This window comes from Cyprinodon tularosa, unplaced genomic scaffold (genome assembly GCF_016077235.1).
Source record: "Cyprinodon tularosa strain WSP-4 unplaced genomic scaffold, ASM1607723v1 ctg39, whole genome shotgun sequence".
Classification (NCBI taxonomy): domain Eukaryota; kingdom Metazoa; phylum Chordata; class Actinopteri; order Cyprinodontiformes; family Cyprinodontidae; genus Cyprinodon; species Cyprinodon tularosa.
In genome coordinates, this window is record NW_024039107.1 from 245029 (window position 1) to 271290 (window position 26262).

The following is a 26262-nucleotide window of genomic DNA, read 5'->3' on the forward strand; positions in this document are numbered from 1 at the left end:
CAATATTGTGATGGAAATAACAGCGATCCATTGGGAGAAGTGTTCTTTTGATGAAAAATTGATAAAATACTAATATATCTTTCAGGAAAATTATTTTTTATTTATTTAAATACTGTAGAATCAAATTGAATTTCAGTCTCATGAGGGACTGAGAGTAATATCTGGCCTCGGGACAAAGGAAATAGTGCAAAAAAAATGCATATGAAACCATATTTTATATAATATAAATAGTAATTTATCTATCTTATAGTTTTTGTAAGTTTGTCTTGAATAAAAATATTATAAAACATGTTGCTGTGTTTATTATTTTGTCTAATTTGCCAATTTTGCTAGTTTGAGAATCTGCCTTTTCTGCTTCGATTCTTAGTGGATTTTCTGCAACATTTCGATCCAGCTTTCATTTTAATTGGACCAGTTGTTCAGTAATCACCTCACACTGGAAAATGATCTAGAAACAAGAAAAAAATTCTTAAATTAAGTGTATTTACCCTGAATTTGCATCGGCAAAATGTCTCACTTTACTCCTGAATTCAAGAAAAATGTCACTTATTTTAAGAAAAAAATCCTTTTTGCAGTGCATGGCGACAACAAAGGGAAAAACTGACCAAATGGTGATTAGTTAAAGTGAAAAACACAAAGTGTTGTAAAGGTGAGGTACTCTGGCTGAGAAAAGACCTCAGCTAATGTGTTGCTCCTGTGTCCTTGGTGAGTTATCTCCATTCCTGGAACGTGTCTCTGGACTCCCTTATATAAAACACATCCGTCTCCAGATTATCTAATGAAAAGAAATGCTAACTTTGACACATTTAGGCCGATAAAAGAGGAAGTGGAGTCAGGAAGCAGCTTGGTTCTCTGCATCCTGACACTGGACATTTCTGCACTATTTTTTTTTAAATGTCCATAAAAAAAGAGGCTGAGATATTATTAGTGAAACATTTATCCATTGGAATATCAGCAGTTTAAAAAATGCAAGGACATATGCATCAGTATGAACATTTGGGCTGATATTGATATAAATATTCCTGTTATGGCCAATTACCAACACCATTAATATTGACATTAATATGACTACAGCGCTGACATTTAATCTCTGCTTTAGTTAAACATCCCAGAATCCTGGCCAAACCAGCACCCCATGGCCGACCTATAACACAAACATAATATTGTCAAGCATGGTGGTGGCAGCATCATGCTGTGGACCTGTCCAAATTCAATTTTGGTTGTGGCCGGTTTGTCGGAAGCATCTAGCTAACCAGTTAGCAACTTAGTGCTAGTAGGTTCCCAATGGGAAATTCCATTGGGACCAAGTAGCACTAAATTGGTGACTTAGAAACGACGCTGTCAAGGAACGCCATGGACAGAGGAAACATGCAAGAGGAGGAGAGTTTAGTGTCGGAGGTCGTGGATGAGTCTCCTCCGTCATCCATTTTTTATTTAGAGGAGGAAAGCGGGGATGAAGATGTTGTGGAAGAGGACGCCAGGGCGGCAGAAGCTTGGTTTGGTGTAGAAGGCTTCCAGCCGTACATGTTTGAGCCCTTGCCTCGCAACGCTGCCAGTTCTGTTAGCTCTACGCCTGCTGAAGACACAGACGTCCATCCCCGTGAACACTGGGACGGAACTCAATGGGAAAGGAAATTATTCTCATTTCAACCGTTGCGTATATTAGCTGCGACATATGAATCAAGATGCTATGACCGAAAAAAATAGATTGACAGATGATCGTTGATAAATTATTAACTGGACTGCAGAAGATAACGGGAAAAAAAAACCCAATATAGTCTGATAAAGAGTTCATTTAAAAATATGTTTATGATTTTAAATTTTAATATGACTTTCCTGACTTTAAGTGTTTTCTTGTTAGGACAATTTTTCAGATAAATATTCAGACTAATTCCGCTTTATAACAATAAAAACAGGAAACCTGAATGAGAGCTGCTTTATTGTCAAGGTTTGCACACATTAATCTACTCTGTGTGGGACTGACTGTTCCAGTAATGAGGTGAAATTATCAGGATTTAATCTGCCTGATGTGAACTTAGTACTAGTCCATGTTGAGGGTTAAATTGCACAACAGCGAGTGCTGATAAGAGGTTAATAAACAGACAGATGAGAGCGGAGGACAGGTAATCACTGATGGAGTTTTTCATGCATGATGAAGTCGTGTAAAACAGCTCTGCTGTTTAAAATGTGCTTTAGACTTTCATCTTCAATTTATCTTGTTAAAACACTCTGCACCACCTTAAGCTAGTCTGGCCCAGACGAACCGGGCCTGGCTCCAGATGTGTGGCTGAATCAGAGGTTAGACACCACCAACCTCTCCTCAGGCGCTTCCTCCCATCCCACTTCCTCTGACGATCAGTACTTCCTGTGAAGCACACAGGAGAGACTCACCGTGGTTCACAGGTTTCCACACGATTAACCGACACGCTTGTGCGGCTCAGAGGTCTAGATGAGACTGCGGTTCTGTGCAGAGTAGATCTATCCGTGTTTATATGCACCTCACTGCTGTTAAACCTGGCTCTCTATGGAGAGAAATATGGTCCAAAATCATTGGACGTGCTTCAATAATATGCATTACGGAAAAAAAAATCTAAAGAAAATGGATTGTAAAAATGAACAAAAATGGTTTTCAGAGTAATTTCTAATGCGTATGTAAAAAGTTCAACCATTATTTTTAGAACTGGATTTTACTATTTTCACCTTTTATTTACAAAATTTTATTTTTTCAAATATTTATTCAGACTTTAGTTTTTTAGATAAATTCAAGATGTTATTTTTTACTCATGTTTTTTTTTAGTTTTGCATTATTTTCAAATCTCATTTTACAGAATTTCCTCTTTAAACTTCTAACTGACACGGGTGCCGACCAATAGAAATGCTGTCGCTAACGTCCAATCAGGGCAAACTATTTTCTATTGGTCCAAGGGTAAAATCTTTAAAACGTGGTTTAAAGAAATAATAACATTTGTAAAACACAGTCTCCATAAAAACGAACTAATAAACAATTTGAAAAGTAAAACCTGAAAAAATAAAAAGTGAAACAAAAGTAAACCGGGAAAAGGAAGCACTTTTGTTGACACAAAATACATTAATCTCAATATTTCTTTATGTAGTTTTTCAAAGTTCAGTTTTCATAAAATGCCCCTTTTTTTGAAACCTTTTCTCTGCTTGCAATAATACTGAAAAGGTTTTCTCTCCATAGATCTCCTGCTGCTTTGCACACTGTCTTATTCCACTTACTTGAAAGAAACACTTTCCTTCCCTCCTATCTAAGTTTATCTCTGTGTCCTATAATAACCCCATCTGATAAACCCAGTAATAAAACTCTGTTGTAGGTTTATGTATAATCAGTCTCTGGGCAAAAGGTTTTTTGTGGTTTTAACTTGTTACTTTCAGAAAACTGAAACAATTCTGCAACCTCTGACCTAAATCTAAGATATGATCAAATCTCTTCTCTAAAGCAGATTCAAATAAAACTAATTCAGCCAAAAGTCCTAACTGATGAGCAGCTTAGAGTGTCCAGACCGAGCCACAGAGAGGATTCTGGCTGATAAAGGACAGTGGGGCAAAATGAAAATGCTAAAAGTTTATTTGCATTGGTGGAGATAAAAAGACAGAGGTGGCTGAACCGCCTCGCCGCCGTGTCACCTGCTAATTAGCTAGCTAACAGCTAGGCTGTCAGGTGTTGGATGTGAGACAGAGCGGAGACAGAGCAGAAACAGGTCTATGTGATTGTTTGACAGCAGCGTGGCACGAACACACGGCTCATAAAGCGAGAAGGTGGAGTCAGAGGGACAGGGCTGCAGGAGGGAGACATGTGGCGCCAGTTATTGATCTCTGTTTGCTCTGAATTAAAACTGTTTATTTTAAGGAAAGTTTAACCTGAACAAAGGTGAGGGTTTCAAAACAAAACGAGTCAGACCTATCTGTAATAATTAGCTCTTTGGCTACGTCGTCCTACTTCCTGCATACCTCCAGGAACTGCTGGGCTGATAACGTGACGAACAGGTTGTGAAATTTCTCAGGAAATGGAGAATGTTGGTGTTTCTTTACAGAGCCCTGCTGATGTTAGCATGTGAGACATTCTGAAACACTGTGGGCTGTTACGGCTAAAACAAAGGAATTACTTTCACATAATGTCACAAAAACTCCCCAAATCAACAAAGATCAGATTAGAAACCAGCAAAGGGAGTGTCAAATCTATTATAGACCAGCCGAATAGGTGAGGTAGGTCCACCTTTGCTGCTTCCTTAGAGCTTAAGAAAACCAGCAGCTCTTTGATCACTACCATCAAATCAGAAACTTTAAAAATATTTAAGAGACCTGCAATCTCCCCAGAAAGATGGGACACACTTTCTATGAAAAACAGTGTCAGTTCACACTGGGAGGACTGGTAGACCCCTAATTTCCCCAACAGGTAGCCCTACAAGCTGCTGGGGAAGGAGTTTTTTATTGTTTGCACCGACAATCATGAAAAACTCTGATTTAATCAGCTTTTTTGTTTTTTAGGAACTCCTACATCATCATACACACATAAACCCTGGTACTTTATTGTTTAACCCCCGCCTCTTTGTTTCCCCAAACAAACAAACATTCTTTTCCATGTGTGTCCTCTGTGCGTCCGGATACTTTACAGAGTAGAAAAGCACACCGTGACCACAGAGCTCCGCCAAGCACCAAATTTTAACACCTATAGTTAAAACTCTCACATAATCTGCATCATCAACAAATTCAAAAGGATTGTTCCTTGGCATGAGACCTCTGATAAAAATGTCCTTAAAATCCGTCCATAACCTTTCAAGACAAACGCACAAACTCTCCTAAAAACATACCCTCATTGGTGGAGGTAATTATCCAGTGTTTTCATGACTCATTGGGATGAATAGAGGTATATATGCTTACATCTCTAGAATTATACTCAGAGTACATTTCTAGGAAGATCTTTTACAAATATCGCGTTCTTGAACCTCAGCTGAGGCAACGTTCTTATAGGGAGGTTGTTTCTTCCTACCCTCCACATGCTTTCCCAGTATGGTGGATCGTAGCAATCCGACTTCTTGTCCTATGAGAACGTTGAAATTGATCTTTCTTATTAAGACAGATCACTACAAAGGTAACAAGTCTATAGACATTAGGGGGAAGTGTTGGCCTAGTGGGTAGAGCAGTGTGCTTGTCCTGTGAGAAGGATGCAAGTACCCAGTTTGATCCCAACAGCCTGCACTCTGCGTCACTGAGCATTACCCTTAAAGGCCAATTTATGCTTCTGACGCATAGCCTCTACGACCATCAAATCTGTCTCTGTTCTGCATCTCTGTCGCGCACCTCTAAAATTCCTGACTACGTTTCGGACGGTCGCAAACCCCCACAGACCTCAAGCGGAAGTGCGCAGACAAAAAGCAGTTGTGATTGGTCCTTGGTTTGTCTTTCCAGCTGTCTGTGTGATCGTCCTTCTCGATTCGGTGCCGGGACGCGCCATTTTTAAAAACCGAGGAACAACTACAATGGGCAACTACGACGAACGGTTAATAGAGGAGGTTTGGAAATACAACCACTTGTATGATGCCTCAGACAAATTACATAAAGATGCCAAGGTCTGCCAAAACAAAGTTCTCGTGACCATCCACCGAAGTTCTCGCGAGTTCTCAAATAGGCTACCCGTTGCGTTTTGGCGGTTAACTGCTGTGCGTCCCAAGAAATTCCACACCGATGGGGCAGAAGCATACCAGCAAGACTGGTTTGTGACCGACTCAAGCGACATTTGATGTGGGCGGTTGTAGAAGTCTTATCTGCCCTTAAGCCCGCATATGTTGTGGCCTTTAACCATTCCGGGTGTCAGTGTGGTCGTCCTTCTCGGTTCGGTGCCGTGAGGCGCCATTTTTAAAAAACGGGGAACAACTACAATGGACAACTACGACGAAAGGTTAATCGAGATGGTTCGGAAGTACAACCACTTGTATGATTCTTCAGACAGATCATATAAAGATGCAAAGGTCTCTGCCAAAACGAAGTTCTCATGAACATTCGCCGAAGTTCTCGCAACATCTCGATTGGGCTCCCCCTTGAGCTTTGGTGGGAAACTGCTGTGTATCCCTAGAAATTCCAGACCGATGGTGCAGAAGTATAGCAGCAAGACTGGTTCATGACCAGACCCAAGCGGCATTTGATGTGTACGGTTGCAGAAGTCTAATCTGCCCTTAACCCCACACTGCTCCCCAAGGGGATGGGTAAAATGCAGAGGTAAATTTCTCCAATGTGAGTTCAATAAATTATTATATTCCGCAGCAGGATACTGACTCAGCTTCTTATCATTTTAATTTTAAAAGGTGTTTGCATATATTTTGCCATCAGAAAATTAATCAGGGGCCTGCTTATGTCAACAGTCAGCTTCCTGTTAGTCATGAACCCTTTATAAACAAGTAGGACTGTTGTCTGACACCACAAGCTGTTTTGTTTTAACAGCTTTTAGATCTAGAGATAAGAGTCACCCCTGATCACTTTTTTTAATAAAAGCTTTGACTAGTCAGACTCAGGTAATGAGCTACTGCAGTGGGAAATCAGAAACTACTAATAATATCTATTGGTCTATAAAATGACCTGAAAGCTAAAATCAGCAGTTTTAAAATCAGTGCCGATTGTGATGCTGGCCTGCATGTTTCTGCTGCACCACACGCTCAGTTTGCACTCCCCCACATGCCTCTGCAGGTTTCTACACGACTGCGGTCTGCCGTGTTTTGGCTGCGCTCCTCAGAGCAGACGGTCTGCAGGTCCGATGCTATCTATCGGCGCGAACACACCTCCACCGCTGACATTTCTAGAGGCTGTTTTTAAAGGAGCAGAAGCGCCTTCACATCTCCTCCCTCGACCCGCTTTGTTAAGTTGACAGAACCGGTTTGCTGCAGCAGTTTAGATGTCTTCTGAGAGGACTTTGTGGCCCCTGCCAATACAAATATTGGTGTACAGAATCCAACCAAAACCAGTTCTGTCTTTTCTTTTCTTTTCTTTTCTTAATCCTCTTCCTCTTCCTCTGTGCTGAACAATAGGCCACAATGGACCAAGTTCCTTCAGCAGCAGAAAAAAAAATTGAACAGCAAAGAAGAAAACATGCTGAGAAAACCAATCTGTTACTAAGACAGCGTATAAAGTGTATTTGCCCTAAATTTGAGCAGGTAAATGAGATAGTTTGCCAATGGAATGAGTATTTTTACTCTTATATAAATTAGATAATATGCACTTGAAATAAGACAATGCAATTGTGTTTTCTTATTGTAAGTGTAAATTGTCTTGTTCCATTGGCAAAATGTCTCTTTTACCTTCTTAATCCAAGAACAAAGTCACCTTTTTTAAGAAGAAATTACCTATCTAGATTTCGATTTTTTCCAGTAAATCATTTGCCTGGGTAAAGTTTTGAATTGGTTTTGGTACAGAAGAGGATTAGGGCCACTGGAAAAAAAAAAAAAATTAAATGATTTTTAAATTTTATTTCAGTTTAGTATGGGAAAAAAGTCAGAATTCTGAGATTAAAGTCAGAATTCTGAGATTAAAGTCAGAATTCTAACTTTTTTCCCATACTAAACTGAAATAAAATGTAAAAATCAGTTCACTTTTTTTTTTCAGTGGCCCTAATCCTCTTCCGTAGTTTTGATTAATTGTTCCAGTTTTGGAACAATTAACTTGAGCAGATTGTCCTTATTTTCAGTCTGTTGCTCCTCAGGTCCCTTACAGCACATTTAAAGTTAGGTTTGGTAGAAAAGTCCCACAGAAGACATTAAATCCTTCAGCTGTTTCAGAAATATTTTTAAAGCCTCGTCCCAAACCGTCTCAGACCAACTTCCAGTCTGTAAACCAGTCCTTATCAGATGCTGAAACCAAGTGAGAACCTGCAGCCATTCAGTCACGCTATGAAGGTTAACTGCAGCCTGTGATGTCGGTGGTTATCGTCTGGTGCAAGCTACTTAAATAATTAAACGTTCAAATTTTTCAGCAACCTGAGATTCCCGAGTCATCATCAAAACCAGCTTTTTGCCGCTTATGCACACATTCTAATGCGTGCATAAGCGGCATCCATCATGGCGATTCGATCCAACGATTCGATTATTTTCGATAATCAAGAATACACCACGATTCGATTCGATCAATTTACAGGTCTGACAATGTTTAAAATTGGAAATTAATCAATGAAAGCTGTAAAATCGTTATGCATTTTATTTGAGAAACAACAGCAGAATACAGAAGTAGTAAAGTTGTGCTCCACCTAGGCCTATGAAAACCTCATTCACTGAAGAATAATAACGCCTCTGTGTTTACGCGAGTGTGTGTGTGCAAGGGAGAGAGGGTAGTGGCTAAAGGAAGCGAGGCAGGAGGGCTAAATAGGTTTAGCGCCACCACAGCACGGGAGGCAGAATTACGTCCAGGAGCAAATGGATCAAGATAGACCAGAGGAAAACTTAAACGATACTCTTGCGGACGTGTCGAGGCATCGGATCGTTGGCTGTTGGATCGATGCATCGATGCAAAACGACGATCATTTACGCCCCTATTGCTGAAGATGATGGTGGGTATGAAGAACATCAGCGGAGAATGACGTTGCTGTGGTTCTCTGCAGGAACCCAGATTACGACAAAAACATTGATCAGACCTTCTGGCAGTGGAAACCTTTAAAGAACCAGTTAGAAACTGGTTTAACCCTTGAAAACCCCCCTGAGCAGGTGAAGGAACCTTAGTAGGGAGGAAGTGGAAAATCTATTTACAGCTCTTTGATCATTTCCTTTGTTGAAGTTGAGAGAACTTGTTTTTCTGTCAAAGCCGTCCGTCTTACTTCCTGTTGTAATCAGAAACAAACCCGCCAAAGTTAGTCTGTGAATATTCACCAGAGTCCGCTCTGCTCCTCCCTCGCAGCGTGAAGCCGTTTTAATTCATGTATCAGAGAGAAGCTAACATGTGACGGCCAGGGCCTGCGTCCAATAAACCATCCGTTTACCAGCAGGGAAGCGACTCAGCTGACCTTTGATCTGTAGAAAGTCCCTAATATCCCTGGAGTTCTGGAACCGCCATAGATCCTGTGATCTGAGACCAGAGCTAACTTTCTTTCAATCACTTCAGTGTGGCTCATTTCGCTCCAGGATTTAGACGGGACCGATGTGGAATCAGGCAACAGGGACCCGAGGAAGCTGAACATTGTAAAGTTTGCTTCATATTTGGCCCGAGAGCGTATACGGGAGATTTTCTGTGCCTGTTGACGCCTCATGTTAGCCTGTCAGTCAAAGAGAAGGAAAAAGCAGAAGTGGAAGCACAGCAGGCACACTGTGTTCACAGCAACACTGACAGGAGTCCCTTTTGTTTGTCTAAAAATGAGCAGAACTGCTTTTTCCCCCGTTTTCTTTACATCTAAATAGGAGATAGAGATAGAAAATGATAAAATAAACACCTTTTTGTAGAAAGATGGCATCAAAGAGGCACCTCTGTCTGGGAAAGCCATGAGTGGGAATGAGGAAGGGTGTGTGTGGATTCAGTGGGGGAAATTAAGGCACAACAAAGAGAGAAAATGTGTGTGCATAGAACTGAGAGTGTGGGTTTCCTAATGCGCTGCGAAGGAGGGAAGTTCAGCTGAGCTATTAAAAGACCACAAATTACAACCCTACACAGCCAGAAACAAGCTCAGCTGGGGCCTCATCAGCGGCGCGGCGAAGACTTCAAACCAGACGCCGACCTTCGCTGCATTGTTAGGGATCAACCTGCCGCAGCCTCAGGAACAACACATCCCACATCTTTAGACGGGCGCCTCTAATCCTGATCAACTCTGCGCAGGCGGCTTTTTTTTGCCGTTAAATCCATCATCCTTCACTTTCCCTCTCGTCATTTCCACCGCCACCCAGCAGCTGTAAATCTTTCTCTCTCCAGCCGCAGCACAAACAATCCAGGAAGTGTTGATTGGGGCACGTTTTGCTGATGCTCGCAGTCATTTAGCACCGTCTGGTTGTTGTGGGAGCGTTTCTGTGTTGTTTTCACCGACTGTTGGGATCCGCTGCTAACTTCAGATCTTTGGGTTTGTTTATTTATCCGTTTAACGAGCTCCCTCTCTTACTCTGCTGAAGATGCCATCAGGAACGCAGTGAATGAAGTTCAACATCTGTGGTTCTCCATCTCTGTTTATTTTTTAAAGCCTTTTTATGGGGTTTTTTTTTAGAAGTTTTGACATCACTGGTTTAAAGTTATTTTGGCTTTCATTCCTTTATATTGTTTTGTTTCTTCGTGCCACACTGTAAAGATATTTTACTAAACTGATGGCAAATTCTGGTTTTATTTTTTCTTCATTTCTCTGTGTTGCTCATGCAGTTAGGAAGATATCTTCAGATCTGAACTTTACACGTTTCGCCTGTTTTTATGTCTGATCTTAAGTGATGAACACGTTACATCCGTCTGTAGGTCTCACTTTAAAGGGCAAGTTACCGTTTCTGATCACTATTATAACCCTTACAAATGGAGTCCCCTCGTCCCTCAGTGAGGTCTAGAAGCACAAGATCTATATCCAGCCATTCAGCAAAGATACTGCTGCATGGCTGCACATCTTATTTTGGCATTTGACCAATTAGATGAGCCCTTGATTGATATATTACCTACTGGAAATTAAGATGACAAAAAAAGGAAAGAAGTCAAGGAAAAAAGGTAAAGAGTTAATTAAAAAGTCAAGAAAAAAGGGTAAAAAATTAATTAAAAAGTCAAAAAGTCAGGAAAAAAAGTTGAAAAGATAATTAAATTTACAAAAAAAGATAAAAAAGGTAAAAAGTTAAAAACTCAAGAAAAAAGGGCCAAAATTTCATTAAAAAGTTAAAAAGTCAAGGAAAAAAGGGTGAAAAGTTCATTAAAAAGTTAAAAAGTCAAGAAAAAAGAGTAAAAAATTAATTAAAAAGTTAAAAAGTCAAGGTAAAAATGTAAAAAGTTAATTAAAAAGTTAAAAAGTCAAGGAAAAAAGGGTGAAAAGTTCATTAAAAAGTTAAAAAGTCAAGAAAAAAGAGTAAAAAATTAATTAAAAAGTTAAAAAGTCAAGGTAAAAATGTAAAAAGTTAATTAAAAAGTTAAAAAGTCAAGGAAAAAAGGGTGAAAAGTTCATTAAAAAGTTAAAAAGTCATGGAAAAAAGGTTGAAAAGTTCATTAAAAAGTTAAAAAGTCAAGGTAAAAAGGTAAGAAGTTAATTAAAAAGTTAAAAAGTCAAGGAAAAAAGGGTGAAAAGTTCATTAAAAAGTCACGGAAAAAAGGTTGAAAAGTTCATTAGAAAGTTAAAAAGTCAAGGAAAAAAGGTTGAAAAGTTCATTAAAAAGTTAAAAAGTCAAGGAAAAAAGGTTGAAAAGTTCATTAAAAAGTTAAAAAGTCAAGAAAAAAGGGTAAAAAATTAATTAAAAAGTTAAAAAGTCAAGGTAAAAAGGTAAAAAGTTAATTAAAAAGTTAAAAAGTCAAGGAAAAAAGGGTGAAAAGTTCATTAAAAAGTTAAAAAGTCACAGAAAAAAGGTTGAAAAGTTCATTAAAAAGTTAAAAAGTCATGGAAAAAAGGTTGAAAAGTTCATTAAAAAGTTAAAAAGTCAAGGTAAAAAGGTAAAAAGTTCATTAAAAAGTTAAAAAGTCAAGGAAAAAAGGGTGAAAAGTTTATTAAAAAGTTAAAAAGTCAAGGAAAAAAGGTTGAAAAGTTCATTAAAAAGTTAAAAAGTCAAGGTAAAAATGTAAAAAGTTAATTAAAAAGTTAAAAAGTCAAGGAAAAAAAGGGTGAAAAGTTCATTAAAAAGTTAAAAAGTCAAGGGAAAAAGCGTGAAAAGTTAATTAAAGTTACAAAATAAAGAAAAAAAAGTTAAAAAGGCTATTTGAAAAGTTTTAAAGTAAAGTTAAAAAGTTAATAAGCCCAGTTAACAATTATATTTAGGTTTATAAAGTAAAAAATTTAAATTCCAGTATCAGTATTAATGCTCTAGGATTATGTTGGACCAAAACAAAATGTGTTTCTTTCATGAATTTCTTATAAAAGCACCTTTTTTGTTATTTTTCTTAATATATTTGGGCAAGTTGGCGTTTCTTATTACATTGACATAAATTTTTGCATCGAAATGTTACAAAAGTAAAAAGGTCTTGTCCTGGATTCCAATAACACTATTGGCTTGAAAATTTAAAAGGATTTCAATTTGAATCATTTTCTTCTCATTTTTAGATGGGTTTTGTTTTCCTGAAACATTCTCTTCTGTTTTGCTTGCAGCTTTTAAAAGATGTAAAGATTATGTTTATTTTAAGACACCATCCGTTTCTACGCCTTTGAACAGAAAAAAAAAGATTTTATCTGTTTTTTTAAACGTTTCTGCTTTGTTTTGATCCTCTCTGTGGAAAACGTTTTCTTAATGTTTGACTTAACATTAATGTGTATCACCGTCCCGCTCTTTGGGGAGTCCCTCCATCTCTTTTAGGATTTTATATAAAGCTTTCAAACATATCTATGAAACGTTCCTCTCCTCTTTAACGATAAATGAGCAAACATTTTATTCAGTCTGTGGATCTTCTGTTGTTTCTCTGTGTTTCTGTCGTTTCTGTGTCTGGGGAAACCCTTTAGGCTTCTGATATATTTCGCCTTGTTTATAAAGGTCTTAGTGGAATATTTCCATCTCTTTCTGGAACAGGTTTCATTCATTTCTCAGTATTTTATGATATTTTAATCTCTCTCTGATTGTTTGGTTCATCTGGGGAACATATTTCACTGATGGTAGACATTTCTGTATTCTCCATCAGGCCACTGGTTGTAATGGTTTACAGCTGTTAATAACCGTCTTCCTTTGGAACGACACAGTGCAGGGGTCGGTTACAGTGGAACGCTTCGGGCCCTCGTTGTGATTAATTAGTAATCTATCCCAGGGTGTGGTTTGCTTTTAGAAAACAGTGTGTCCTGCAGTGGATCAGGTGTTTGGTTCTCTATCAGAGCGTAGACGGTGTTTCTAGAAGTGTCCGTGGTTAAATGAGGCCATTCGGTCACCAGAAAGAGGAGAAGAAGAAAGGAAAGAAGACACAAAGAATAAAAGAGAAGGAGACAGTGAGGATAAAAACAGAGCGCTGTCTGAACATGAAGGAGGTCTGCTTCAGAAACTCTGGAACAATGGCTGCGTTGTGAGCTTTGGATATGAGATCAAACCCTCGGGTGTTTCCCAGCAGCCCCCTCGTCCCCGCCCAACGCTCGGGGACAAGTCAGACGGCCGAGGACCCGCAGGACAGAGACAGAGCTTCTCTCTCTGGGTCATATCCTGCAGCGGCGGACGCCCGACTTCCCATGAGCCTTCACAGCGCTGGGGAAACACCGAGGGCTGCTGGGCAGCTTCATAAAACAACCAAGGTTCCACCACACCAGACCAGCTCTATTACTGGGGCTGGGACTCCTGGTCCCCCTCCTTTCCACTCCTCCTGTTCATGTGACGTTAAAAATGCCGGACATACATGCAGCTTTGAGAACTCCAACTCTGTGTGGAAAAAACACAGAGTTCCCCTGATGCCAGGTTAGGTTGGAGAATCAGAGCCGTTTCCTGCTTGGTTACGTCCTGCTCCCTAATGCGGCGTCCTGAAAAGCATCAAAATATTGCTGGGAGGGGGGATTTTTCTGGACGTAAAGCAGGCAAACGCAGTCATTTAGGGAAGTCGGGGAAATTAATGTGCATCTTTTCCATATTTTCAGATGAAGCTGGATCATATAACTGCTTCCCAAAATGTAGGTGGTTATTTATCTGAAGTTACAGATTATAAACAGGCCTAAACTGTTAGGTCACTAAGAACTAACTGGTTACTTCATTCATTCATTATTTTACACCAAACTGCAGCTTACCGTATTATTTACCTTAATGTAACTTTCAGGTTATTTCTTAAATCTTAGAGATGATTTTTTGCCAGAATTGAAATATTCATAGTGGAAGTTGCACCGTTGATCAGAAAAGTCAGAATTCTAAAATTAAAGTCAGAATTCTAAGAAAAAAGTGAGAATTCCGAGATTAAAGTCAGAATTCTGAGATCAAAAGTCAGAATTCTGAGATTAAAGTCAGAATTCTGAGATCAAAGTCAGAATTCTAAGATTAAAGTCAGAATTCTGAGATCAAAGTCAGAATTCTGAGATTAAAGTCAGAATTCTGAGATCAAAGTCAGAATTCTGAGATTAAAGTCAGAATTCTGAGATCAAAGTCAGAATTCTGAGATCAAAGTCAGAATTCTGAGATCAAAGTCAGAATTCTGAGATCAAAGTCAGAATTCTGAGATTAAAGTCAGAATTCTGAGATCAAAAGTCAGAATTCTAAGATTAAAGTCAGAATTCTGAGATCAAAGTCAGAATTCTAAGATTAAAGTCAGAATTCTGAGATCAAAGTCAGAATTCTGAGATCAAAAGTCAGAATCCTGAGATTAAAGTCAGAATTCTGAGATTAAAGTCAGAATTCTGAGATCAAAAGTCAGAATTCTGAGATTAAAGTCAGAATTCTAAGATTAAAGTCAGAATTCTGAGATCAAAGTCAGAATTCTAAGATTAAAGTCAGAATTCTGAGATCAAAGTCAGAATTCTGAGATCAAAAGTCAGAATCCTGAGATCAAAGTCAGAATTCTGAGATTAAAGTCAGAATTCTGAGATCAAAAGTCAGAATTCTAAGATTAAAGTCAGAATTCTAAGATTAAAGTCAGAATTCTGAGATCAAAGTCAGAATTCTGAGATCAAAGTCAGAATTCTGAGATCAAAGTCAGAATCCTGAGATCAAAGTCAGAATTCTGAGATCAAAGTCAGAATTCTGAGATCAAAGTCAGAATTCTGAGATCAAAGTCAGAATTCTGAGATTAAAGTCAGAATTCTGAGATCAAAGTCAGAATTCTGAGATCAAAGTCAGAATTCTGAGATCAAAGTCAGAATTCTGAGATTAAAGTCAGAATTCTGAGATCAAAGTCAGAATTCTGAGATTAAAGTCAGAATTCTGAGATTAAAGTCAGAATTCTGAGATCAAAGTCAGAATTCTGAGATTAAAGTCAGAATTCTGAGATCAAAGTCAGAATTCTAAGATCAAAGTCAGAATTCTGAGATTAAAGTCAGAATTCTGACTTTTTTCCCATACTAAACTGAAATAAAATTTAAAAATCAGTTAAGTTTTGTTTTTTGTTTTTCCAGTGGCCGTAATCCTCTTCCGTACTTTCCTCTCCTATATATCCCTGTTGTATTTTCTTCCACCTAAAATCCTGCAAACCTACTTAGAGACCAAGCTTTTCCCCGCTGCATCCTTCCTCTCCTCTTCCTATGAGGAGGAGCCGCATTCATGAACCGTCAAATCTGCACATGAGCGACAGGAGATAATCCTACACTTGGATCCTAATAACTTTTATTTTATTAACTGACTTTCAGCCGTTTCATTGTCTGATGTTTTTATGGTTTTCTCTTTAATCTGGACTGCTTCTTTCATCTAGTCCACCTTGAATTGCTTCCTGCCTTTAATGTCTGCTTTTATTTGACTTTTAAAGGACTTTCAGGGCTTTAAAAGCTCCCATGTGAACAGACTTGGCATTAAATTACTGGGGGAGCAGTAAACCTGCAGAATAAGAAGTCGTGGCAGAAAATGATTGTCGTTACACCTCGACACATACAGGTAATTGAGCTCACATCCAGAAATCCTGACCACAGAATGGTTGCAGAGTTTCTGGCAGACAGTAGAGCTTAAGAGTAACTAGGAATGGGCTACTCTGAAAGTGGACAAACCAAAAGAGGAGAAGAAGCAGCAGGAGAGCTTTGAAAAACAACCCAGAGCCCTGCAGCGTTTGCATGAGGCGGAAGTTGCGAAAGGACCGGACAGTCGAGAGGAAGAGGAACCCCGAGGTGCCGGGACAGGTTGATCCCTGCAGGGAGGGAGGGAGCGAAGACGCTGCTGCAGCCAGAGAGCAACCAGACACCCTGCACTGCCTCTGACTGAACGCCAAACAACCTGCCATGACAAATAATAGATGAGTTTGGAGCAACAGGCTTTTCCTACGGCCGCAGGTCCCACCAGGAGACAATCAAGACTCAAGGTTCTGTTTTCTGCAGATGATCAAAAGACCCTGAAGAGGGGCTGTTAGTCACTGATAGATCTGCAGGCAGCAGCTGAGATTTCTGGCTCAGTTTGAAGAACAGGAACTGCTGCAGACGTTCATGTCTCTGTGTTGTGGTCATGCATCATATGCATGCATGCATCGCCGTGTTTGCTGCACAGACGAGGACTCTAACCTGTTCTGAACAACGGAGGAGACACAATAGAAAGAGGAGCTACCTTAATCATTGTGGAGGAAATCTGACCCGCTCTTCTACCTGCTGCTGCTTCACCTCACTGAAGTTTTCACACATCCGTTTGTGCAGAAATTGAGATCAAAACATAATATTCTGAACTTTGATTTGACCTGATGATCCCAAACTTCAAAATAAAATCCACTTTCCTGCTACAAACTCATTCATTTGCATGCTTGTAAAGCATCGTATTAATAACTGGATTTATGTTTTTTCAAAACCCTGGTGAGAATCAGATTATTTCAAATTAAATGGGCAGATTATACTTCCTATAGAACATTACTGTAATCTCTAGAAGCTCCGCTCCATAAGGTTAACATTTATTTCTAGCACGGCTGACCTTTAAGAGAATATATCTAAATAAAAACCATCCAGAGAGGAGAAAAAGGTTGGCACTCATCTGTTAAATCATTCTGAAAATTCCCCTTCTTTTTGTAAAAATGAGAATCCGATCAATCTGAACACAAACCTGAAATGTTGTCTTTAATCTGAACCCAACCTGAAAGCTTCTCAGAGAGCTAAAGGAAGCTCCGATGTCAGATTGACTGATTCTGTTCCGGTTTCAGCCTCCAGAAGACGACAGGTGGACCCCGGCATGCTCACCACCTCTGCTTAACACCTCCTGTCGCTGAGGAGGTTCAATTTCAATCTACGGTAAGCCGGAGGGGCAAGATTTCACAGCTCTGCACCGATTTAGATTCTCAGCTGGCGAGCGCCACAATCCCGCTGAGTGTTCGCTGTAAATAGGAGCCTTTATTTCCAGGCGGTTTGGACCTGATCGCAGCAGCAGAACAAAGTCAGGAAGTTTCCTGGAAACCTCACCAAAAAACCCCTGTGTGATCTCTGGAGTACACGCGATGATGACAGAAATAGAAGAGGTTTTAATTTTGTGTAAATAATCAGCTGAGCCCCAAAGGACACGTTTCAAAGGGGTTAGAAAGGATCGTTCTTCCTCCGCTTCTCTCTAACAAAACAAACCCTTCAGTATTTTTCCCTCAGCTCACCTCTTTTCCAAGAAAGAAGGTCCAGCTTTTCTTCCATGAGTTTGTCAAGATAAACAGTCAAACCTGACCATCACTTTCTCCTACTGGTGGTTTCTTTTTGCCGTTATGATTTCACTAAAGCACCACTTCTTCAGCGTAAAGCGTTAAAGCAGAGCAGACACTCACCGTTAAAGAAGCTCTTCACCTTCAGGTAGCCCACGCTGAGTCGCAGCACGGACAGCTTGTCCAGCCGGGCTCGGACCTCCTCTGGGAAAGGCAGCAGGTTGGTGAGCTTGTCCAGCTCGCCGTTGAGGCGGTCCCGGTGGCGTTTGGACGGGTTAGACTTGGCGCCGTCCGGTGGGGGAGGTTTGGGGCTGCGGACACAGAGAGACAGAAACGAACAGTTAAGAGTCGCTTCCACAGCTGAGCAGCCCTCGCTTCTGAGTTTCTAAAGTCTAAAAAAATAAAATAAAAAATACTACTTCTTCTTCTTCCTCAAAAACTTCTTTTTTACAGACTTAAAAGCTTCTAAAGACGAGGGAAAAAATATTGATACATTAAAATATCACAATATCTTCATATTGCCATTTAAAAACACCATATCAATCTCTTTTACTAATGAAATATTGCTATATGTCATCGTTATGCTACGAAATCCCCCCAAAATTCACGAAATTTTGCCATATTTTTATATGTTGATATATTGACGCGGTATCGATCTATTTTACTAACAAAATCTCACAAGAATTTGCAAAATATCACGAGAGTTTGTAACAGAACGATGAGATTTCACGAGATTTTGAAAGTAAAATAGATCGATACCGCGTTTTTAAAAATCAATTTGATATCAGCATATGAAAATATATTTGAGTATATTATTTTTCAAAGTGTCAGAAATGGAGAACAAAACTGCTATTTTCAATGACTACTTATTTTTGTCCAGCTTTAACATCGGTATCGATATCGGTTATCGGCTACATGAGTTTTAAAATATCGGCATATCGGATATCGGCCAAAATCCCAATATTGTGCATCCATAATTGTTACCCAATTTTTTGTATGGTTGTATTGGAAATTGTTGTTTCTGGCTTATTGTATGAATCATTGATTTTGAATATTGATCTGATAAAATAAAGTCTTTGTTCAAAATGATGATTTATGAAGCTCTTTACTAATATGATGATGCCAGAAACAAAATTTCAAGATTCTATCTGTTCAATAAGAAAACATTTTAACCTTTATCTGGGAGTCATGGTCCTCTGAGGAGCCCAGCGTTTTTTAACTAGTAAATAAGAACAAACTGTTTCCTCAAGCTTCTTGCGTTATAATACTAATTTGTATAAACTTACAGCAGGGTTCCTACAGCATAAGGCAAGTTAAATTCAAGACTTTTTAAGACTTTTTAATGCCGCTTGAAATAAAAATTTAAGACCAAATTAACAAGAAACACAAGAAAAACCTGCTTGCAACAACTTAACCCAAAGGTTTATTTTAACATAAACCACTGCACTAATGTTTCAGATTTTAAAAGCTTCCCATACAGGAAGAAAGCTAAAAACACACAAATGGCAGATATGTTTTAACAATTATTGAACTGAATTCATAAACTTTGTTTTAGCAGGGAACAAAAATCAGTTTTAAAGCCCCAACATAACCAGTGCTAAGTCTTTTTTGCAGCTATTTTTCTTTGTATGGTTTTCTTAGTATGTTTGATTTGGTGATAAGTGGAGGCGTTGCAGAGACAAGGGTGGAACTAAACTGAGAAATACCGGCTGTTTCTCTGTAACTCCATTTTGACGCTTTGTATTTCGTGCTTCGCATGTTTGACTCGACTGCCTTAATTCCCATCGTTCTGAGCTTGAATGACTTCTTGTTCCCTGGTTTTTGCCATGGAGGAAACTCTTGGTTACATTTACACTTGCTCATATTTTCCAGACAAAAAGTTAATGGTGCATCTCCCAAATGTCCCGGCTGCAACAACGCTTTTATTGGTTCCGCTATCGGGACGAAACCAATAATGGCGATAAAAAAAAAAAAAAATTAATTGTCAATTTTAATGTTTTATTTAGATTAGAAAAATAAATCGTAATAAAAATAATCCTATTTATGAAGTTTTAAAAATTAAGACCTACGAAAGACTGATTTAAGACATTTTAATACCATTTAAAGGAATAGTACACCCAAAACATGATTAGCCTTCATTTTCTACTCACCCCCATGCTGAACAACACTCTGGAGTACTTTTTTGATATCTCAAATGCATCTGGAGATCTGGGAGGCTTCTTGCTGTCTGCTGACATTCAAATAATGGAGGTCCATGGCGCCCGAGGCAGAAAGGTCCATAAAAGTCCACAAAAAACATGTCAATATTCCTCCATACTGCTCGTCCAATGTATTCCAAGTGTCCTGAGTGGGTAGCATCCAGAATTTACTCGAAACGAACTCATTTAGAATGTTTTTAGAGCATAAACAGTAGTGTATAGGATTTCCTGAAAGCGTGCACGTGCGCGCTCACGACGCTACGGAATCCGGCAGACCAAACCAGCGCATTCAGCTCGGCAAAGAACTCATGCTCTTCCTCAACACTGAAGTCCTCAGACATTTTTCTTTCGTTGTTTCTTTCTTTGCACAGGTAAACAGCACATTTCTTCTTCTACGCTTGCATTATCGGCAGAGCAGACGCTGAATGCGCACTTTCATCTGGTTTGGTCTCCCGGCTTCCGTAGCGTCGTGATCGCGCAGGCGCGCGCTTTCAGGAAATCCTACACACTACTGTTTATGCTCTAAAAACATTCTAAATGAGTTCGTTTCGAGTAAATTCTGGATGCTACCCACTCAGGACACTTGGAATACATTGGACGAGCAGTATGGAGGAATATTGACACGTTTTTTGTGGACTTTTATGGACCTTTCTGCCTCGGGCGCCATAGACCTCCATTATTTGAATGTCAGCAGACAGCAAGAAGCCTCCCAGATCTCCAGATGCATTTGAGATATCAAAAAGTACTCCAGAGTGTTGTTCAGCATGGGGGTGAGTAGAAAATGAAGGCTAATCATGTTTTGGGTGTACTATTCCTTTAAGGCCGTAGTTTTATTTTGAAGAACTCAATGCCTTTTAAGACTTTTTTAAGGACCCGCGGGAACCCTGTACAATCTGTGGCCATTTTTAGCTGAAAAGCTCCATATGTGGAACGAATAGATTTTTCGGCGGCATCTCTAATGTTTTTTAACCAACCCGTCTCCTTTCTTTTACTTAAACATAGAAATAGCTGCTGGTTAATATTCACTGAGTGCTGCTGTGTTTCTCTCCTTCAACCACGTAGCGACTCTGTAGGCAGTGAAATGCGACCGCAAATCCGATGTCTCAAAGCGGCGGATCCGATGACCGCGAGAGAGGAAAAAAAACACGGACTGAACACAGATAGCTACACCCAACCTCTGTTACCTTTGGCTAAAGAACACGAGCGGAAAGGGGAAAAAAGCAGAGATTATCCACACCAGGGCTTCAGAAAGATATGCCTGCCAGCAAACAGGGTGAACGAGGGACGGGAAAAATAAAAACGGTTAATAACAGCTGCTATTGATCCTTTTATCCCTGCAGGAGGAGAATAGAAACATCTCACCTATCAGGTTAAAATCACACCATCTCCTGTCCAGCTGCAGCCGCTCAGCGCAAAACAGCTCAGACTACCTCAGCTCCCCAAGGGTGACCTTCCTTAACCCCTGTTACTACGGCAACCAGGTGAGCAGAATGAGGTCATCCGTATTCCGGGATTTGTTTACCACCTGTGAGGGCCCACGTGGGCGGGGGGGGGGGCTGAACTGGGCCCTGAAAGAAGCTCCTTTCAGCTCCTTTCTGATCCAATCAGCCTGTTTCTGCTTGTTCTCATCCCTGAAGGAGCGTCTTTTCAGGATCATCCCAGCCTTTTTTTAAAACCTCTGTCAAAACAAATCTCTACGTCTTCAATATTAACTGTAAATCAAAGCAGAAAGCAGCTGCTCTGATCTCCATCATGCAGGACATCCCGGTGTCGGCTTCTTATCAAATCCTCAAGTTTTCCCAACACTCTCTAATATCCAGTCTAAATCGTTTCTCATTTATAGCCCTCAGCTTTTATATGTAAAAGTAGATAAATCCATGTTTACATCTCAGCAAAGATTAGACAAATATAAATGAAAGTTTTAGTATCGTGCGTTAAAAGATAAAAGGAGAGTTATCAGAACTCTAATAAATAACTCTGCCTCTTTAATCTCAGTGACAACTGAAAACACAAGCTTTTCATTAAAGAAAAGAAGCCCAGGGGTGAACGTTGCTCAAAAAGCTGCACTGACATCCAAACTAAGCGATAAAACAGATTCCTCTCCTGCTTCAGAGGATCAGCTGCTTTGACAGCAAACCGACCCTCCAGCTACAGGTGGGGCTCACACAGAGCGGCTCCACATCTGCTGCTCTCTGAGCTCCAGCAGCCTCATACGTTCCTGCTGATGAGAGGACAGGCCGCTTTTCATGTCCCGGTTTCTGAGGGGCCTCAAACTGCGGCAGAAAGAAGGAAAACGATGCGCAGCGATTTCAACAGGATGTTTGTGGAAGGAACTAAAGCTGATGAGCCGAGTCAAAGCAATATTACCCAGCTCACGCTCAGATGCAGCTTTTAGAGTAGCTTAAAATCCACATTCAGACTGCCTGTTTGCCTCAATGGAGAAATTAACTCTCTGCATTTAACCCCTCTCTCTTTTTTGGGGAGCAGTGAGCTGCCATTGTGCAGCGCCCGGGGGAGCAGAGTTCAGGCTGTGGGGATCAAACTGGGAACTTGCAACCTTCTCAGGGTAGAAGCGCACTGCTCTAACCACTAGGCCAATACGCTGAGTCTATAGCCTTGTTACCTTTGCAGTGATCTGTCTTAATAAGAAAGATCAATGGAGCACTGCAGGGTGGATTGCAACAACCCACCTAACTGGGAAAGCACGTGGAGACAGTGGAAAAAAAACAACTTCCCTATATAGGCCAATTGATGCTTTTGATGCATAGCCTCTGCAACCATTAAATCTCACTCTGTGTGTGACCACGCCCGCCCCACGCAGAGGTTCTGCAACCGGTGTTGCGCACCTAAAAAAAATCCTGACTGCACGTCGGATGATGGCAAACCCACGTAGTCAGCTGGAAAGGCATACCAAGGACCAATCACAGCTGCTTTCTGTCTGCGTACTTCCACTTGTCTGTGTGGTCGTCCTTCTCGAATCGGTGCCGGGGCGCACCATTTCTAAAAACTAATGGACAATAGGGATCAACTGTCTCGGTTCGATTTGCGTGTGTTGCGTTCGGTTCATGCACTGCTCCTTTTTCTCATAGAGGAAGCGTTTACACTCCAGAGCAGAAGGTGGCGGTACTGCGACCAAAGCCAACCACCAGTAGTAAAAAAGAAGAAGAAGAAGCGAAGCAGTGTTGCCGGGTGTAGCAGAAAAAAATCTGTTGTTGTGGAGAATTGTGTGGGTATGGCGAGTGGGAAAGAACAGGAGTTGGAAGACGCGCCAGCAGCACTTTATAGGTCTGCTGTATGGGACCACTTTGCATTTAGAGTGACCTACGATGACGGCGGAAAGAAAGTTGTGGATAAAAACAGTGTGAAAGCATTGTGCAACACATGTTGTCTTATACCAAACTGAAAACCGTGACCACGAAACCGTGAACCGAACCGAACCGTGGATTTTGTGAACCGTTCCACCCCTAATGGACAACTACGACGAAAGGTTAATCGAGGAGGTTCAGAAGTACAACCACTTGTACGATGCCTCAGACAAATTATATAAAGACGCCAAGGTCTCTGCCAAAGCAAAGTTCTCGTGACTGTCCACAGAAGTTCTCTTGAGTTCTCAAATAGGCTCCCACTTGAGCTTTGGCGGCAGTAAAACTGGTTAGTGACCAAACCCAAGCGACAGTTAATTTGTGTTGACGCAGAAGTCTAATCCGCCCTTAAGAATGTGGCCTCTGCTGTGGGAGGGGGCTTCCAAATTAACAGCAATTCCAAGTCCTATGCCCTAATATGTACATGTAATACTAATGAAATCCATAATTCAATTCCTACTCTTTTATTTTAGCAGAGCTCCGACCCACTCTGATGTTCAATCCTTTTCAGTTTCTTTAAAGAACAATAAATAACAGAACATACACTATATTGCCAAAAGTATTTGCTCACCTGCCTTGACTCACATATGAGCTTAAGTGACATCCCGTTCCTAATCCATAGGGTTCAATATGACGTCGGTCCACCCTTTGCAGCTAGAACAGCTTCAACTCTTCTGGGAAGGCTGTCCACAAGGTTTAGGAGTGTGTTTATGGGAATTTTTGACCATTCTTCCAGAAGCGCATTTGTGAGGTCGCACACTGATGTTGGACGAGAAGGCCTGGCTCTCAGTCTCCGCTCTAATTCATCCCAAAGGTGTTCTATCGGGTTGAGGTCAGGACTCTGTGCAGGCCAGTCAAGTTCATCCACACCAGACTCTGTCATCCATGTCTTTATGGACCTTGCTTTGTGCACTGGTGCACAGTCATGTTGGAAGAGGAAGGGGCCAGCTCCAAACTGTTCCCACAAAGTTGGGAGCATGGAATTGTCCAAAATGTCTTGGTATGCTGAAGCATTCAGAGTTCCTTTCACTGGAACTAAGGGGCCAAGCCCAGCTCCTGAAAAACAACCTCACACCATAATCCCCCCTCCACCAAACTTTACACTTGGCACAATGCAGTCAGACAAGTACCGTTCTCCTGGCAACCGCCAAACCCAGACCCGTCCATCAGATTGCCAGATGGAGAAGCGCGATTCGTCACTCCAGAGAACGCGTCTCCACTGCTCTAGAGTCCAGTGGCGGCGTGCTTTACACCACCGCATCCGACGCTTTGCATTGCACTTGGTGATGTATGGCTTGGATGCAGCTGCTCGACCATGGAAACCCATTCCATGAAGCTCTCTGCGCACTGTTCTTGAGCTAATCTGAAGGCCACATGAAGTTTGGAGGTCTGTAGTGATTGACTCTGCAGAAAGTTGGCGACCTCTTCGCACTATGCGCGTCAGCATCCGCTGACCCCGCTCCGTCAGTTTACGTGGCCTACCACTTCGTGGCTGAGTTGCTGTCGTTCCCAAACACTTCCATTTTCTTATAATACAGCTGACAGTTGACTGTGGAATATTTAGGAGCGAGGAAATTTCACGACTGGATTTGTTGCACAGGTGGCATCCTATCACAGTTCCACGCTGGAATTCACTGAGCTCCTGAGAGCGACCCATTCTTTCACAAATGTTTGTAAAAACAGTCTGCATGCCTAGGTGCTTGAATTTATACACCTGTGGCCATGGAAGTGATTGGAACACCTGATTCCAATAATTTGGATGGGTGAGCAAATACTTTTGGCAATATAGTGTATATTTAAAATTTGTGGGTAAACACCATATTAAACTGTCATCGCTATGAAATGAAATAAACTGCCCACCAAAGAAATGGATAAACACATCATGAGAATATGTGGAAATATGTGAACTGTGTTCTATTGTAATTGTTAATAATAATATGAATAATGTTCTGCTTTAAGGAGAAACCAGTTTTCTCTTTAGTATTGTATATAATTCCTTTTATTTTGAAAGTGCAGTGTAATTTAAGGAGACTTCCTGTTGTGGAGAAGCACTAACTATTTGCACCAGGAGCAGAGGTCAAGTTATACCACCTGATGTGTGAGAATAAAAGAAAGAGGTAGAAAGAGGTTATAAAGTCATATTTTTATATCCAGCTAAAGCAGATAAAACGGTTGCCATGGTGACATTTTGAACTGCCTTAGACGGGGGATCTGTGATTACAACCTTTACTCAGAGTTTCTCCAAAGGCTGCCAACATGTATAAATCATGTAAATTTTCCATGCTTTCATTTTTACCAGAAACTAACTCTGAATAAAACAGATAAAAGAAACGCTCTGATCAAAACAGCTGCTCTCTGGTCAGCAGCCGGTTTGCTTCCATGGATTATCAGCCCAGGTAAGCATTTATTTACCTGTGAAGATCTGGTTTTCTCATCTCGTTTAAATGTCGGCTTCATCTCCATAAGGAAAATCAGGCTGTTATTCAGGGTTTATACAGGAGTGAGTAACTCTAATTTAATGCTCTTAGAAATCATTTTAGTACCTCTGACTCTCAAACATGTTTATATATATCTATAAACAAAAAAATATATAAATGTCGACATATTTCCATCATTCTCTAGCTTTTTCTCCACCTCAAGTTTCTTTTCTGAACGTACGGCTTTACAATCAACTGGAAGCAGTTCGATATATCGGATGAAATCGTTTTTATACATTTTTTTTCTTTTTTAATAAAGCATTTTAAAGGCCACGATAACACATTTAATGACTTTTAATCTCAATTAAGGCCTTAATTCAAAAAATAATAATGTAATGACTTTTAATGACCTGCCTGTTAATAGTAATTTGTTTTTTATTCTCGTCTTGCTGCCGTTTCTGTATTTGTTTCAGGGGGAAATACGATGTACCTTTAGTCAAAACAGAAACAACTGTGTGAAAATAACAAACCTTTGGACTTTTGAAGGGATATTTCATATTTATGCACCAGAAACCCTACAAATAATGATTTTCAGTATTTTCTAGCAAAACTGACCTTTTAAAGAAGGTAAAAATTTGAGGAACAAGGATTCATATTTTATATCAGTTCTACTGAGCCGGCTGCTGGTCTTTAATATAAGGAAACATAACTATTCTAAAGCAATAAGATTTTACAGTTTCACATGACTTGGAACTAGGCCCCCACTATTTGCGATATAGTCGCAGTGGCAATCAATTTTGATTGCAATAAATTTAACAACAGAAATAGAGTAAATTTGTCACTGCAGCTCTTAAGGTGGCAGTAATACACTTTAAATGGGTTTCCAGCCACATGGAAAGGTAGAGAGAGTTGCAGCGAGTACGTACACGTATCCATGCATGCGGG

The 26262-nt window shown here is 40.2% G+C and overlaps 1 protein-coding gene across 1 annotated transcript in view; it reads right to left on the bottom strand.

Annotated features, from left to right (window-relative positions):
- The window catches only part of LOC119791431 (aryl hydrocarbon receptor-like), an 80973-nt gene that overhangs the window by 44274 nt on the left and 10437 nt on the right, over window positions 1-26262 (bottom strand). Inside the window, exon 2 of the mRNA XM_038297504.1 lies at window positions 17464-17651. Within this exon, the coding sequence (XP_038153432.1) occupies window positions 17464-17651 (188 nt within the window). The remainder of the gene's footprint in view (window positions 1-17463; window positions 17652-26262) is intronic.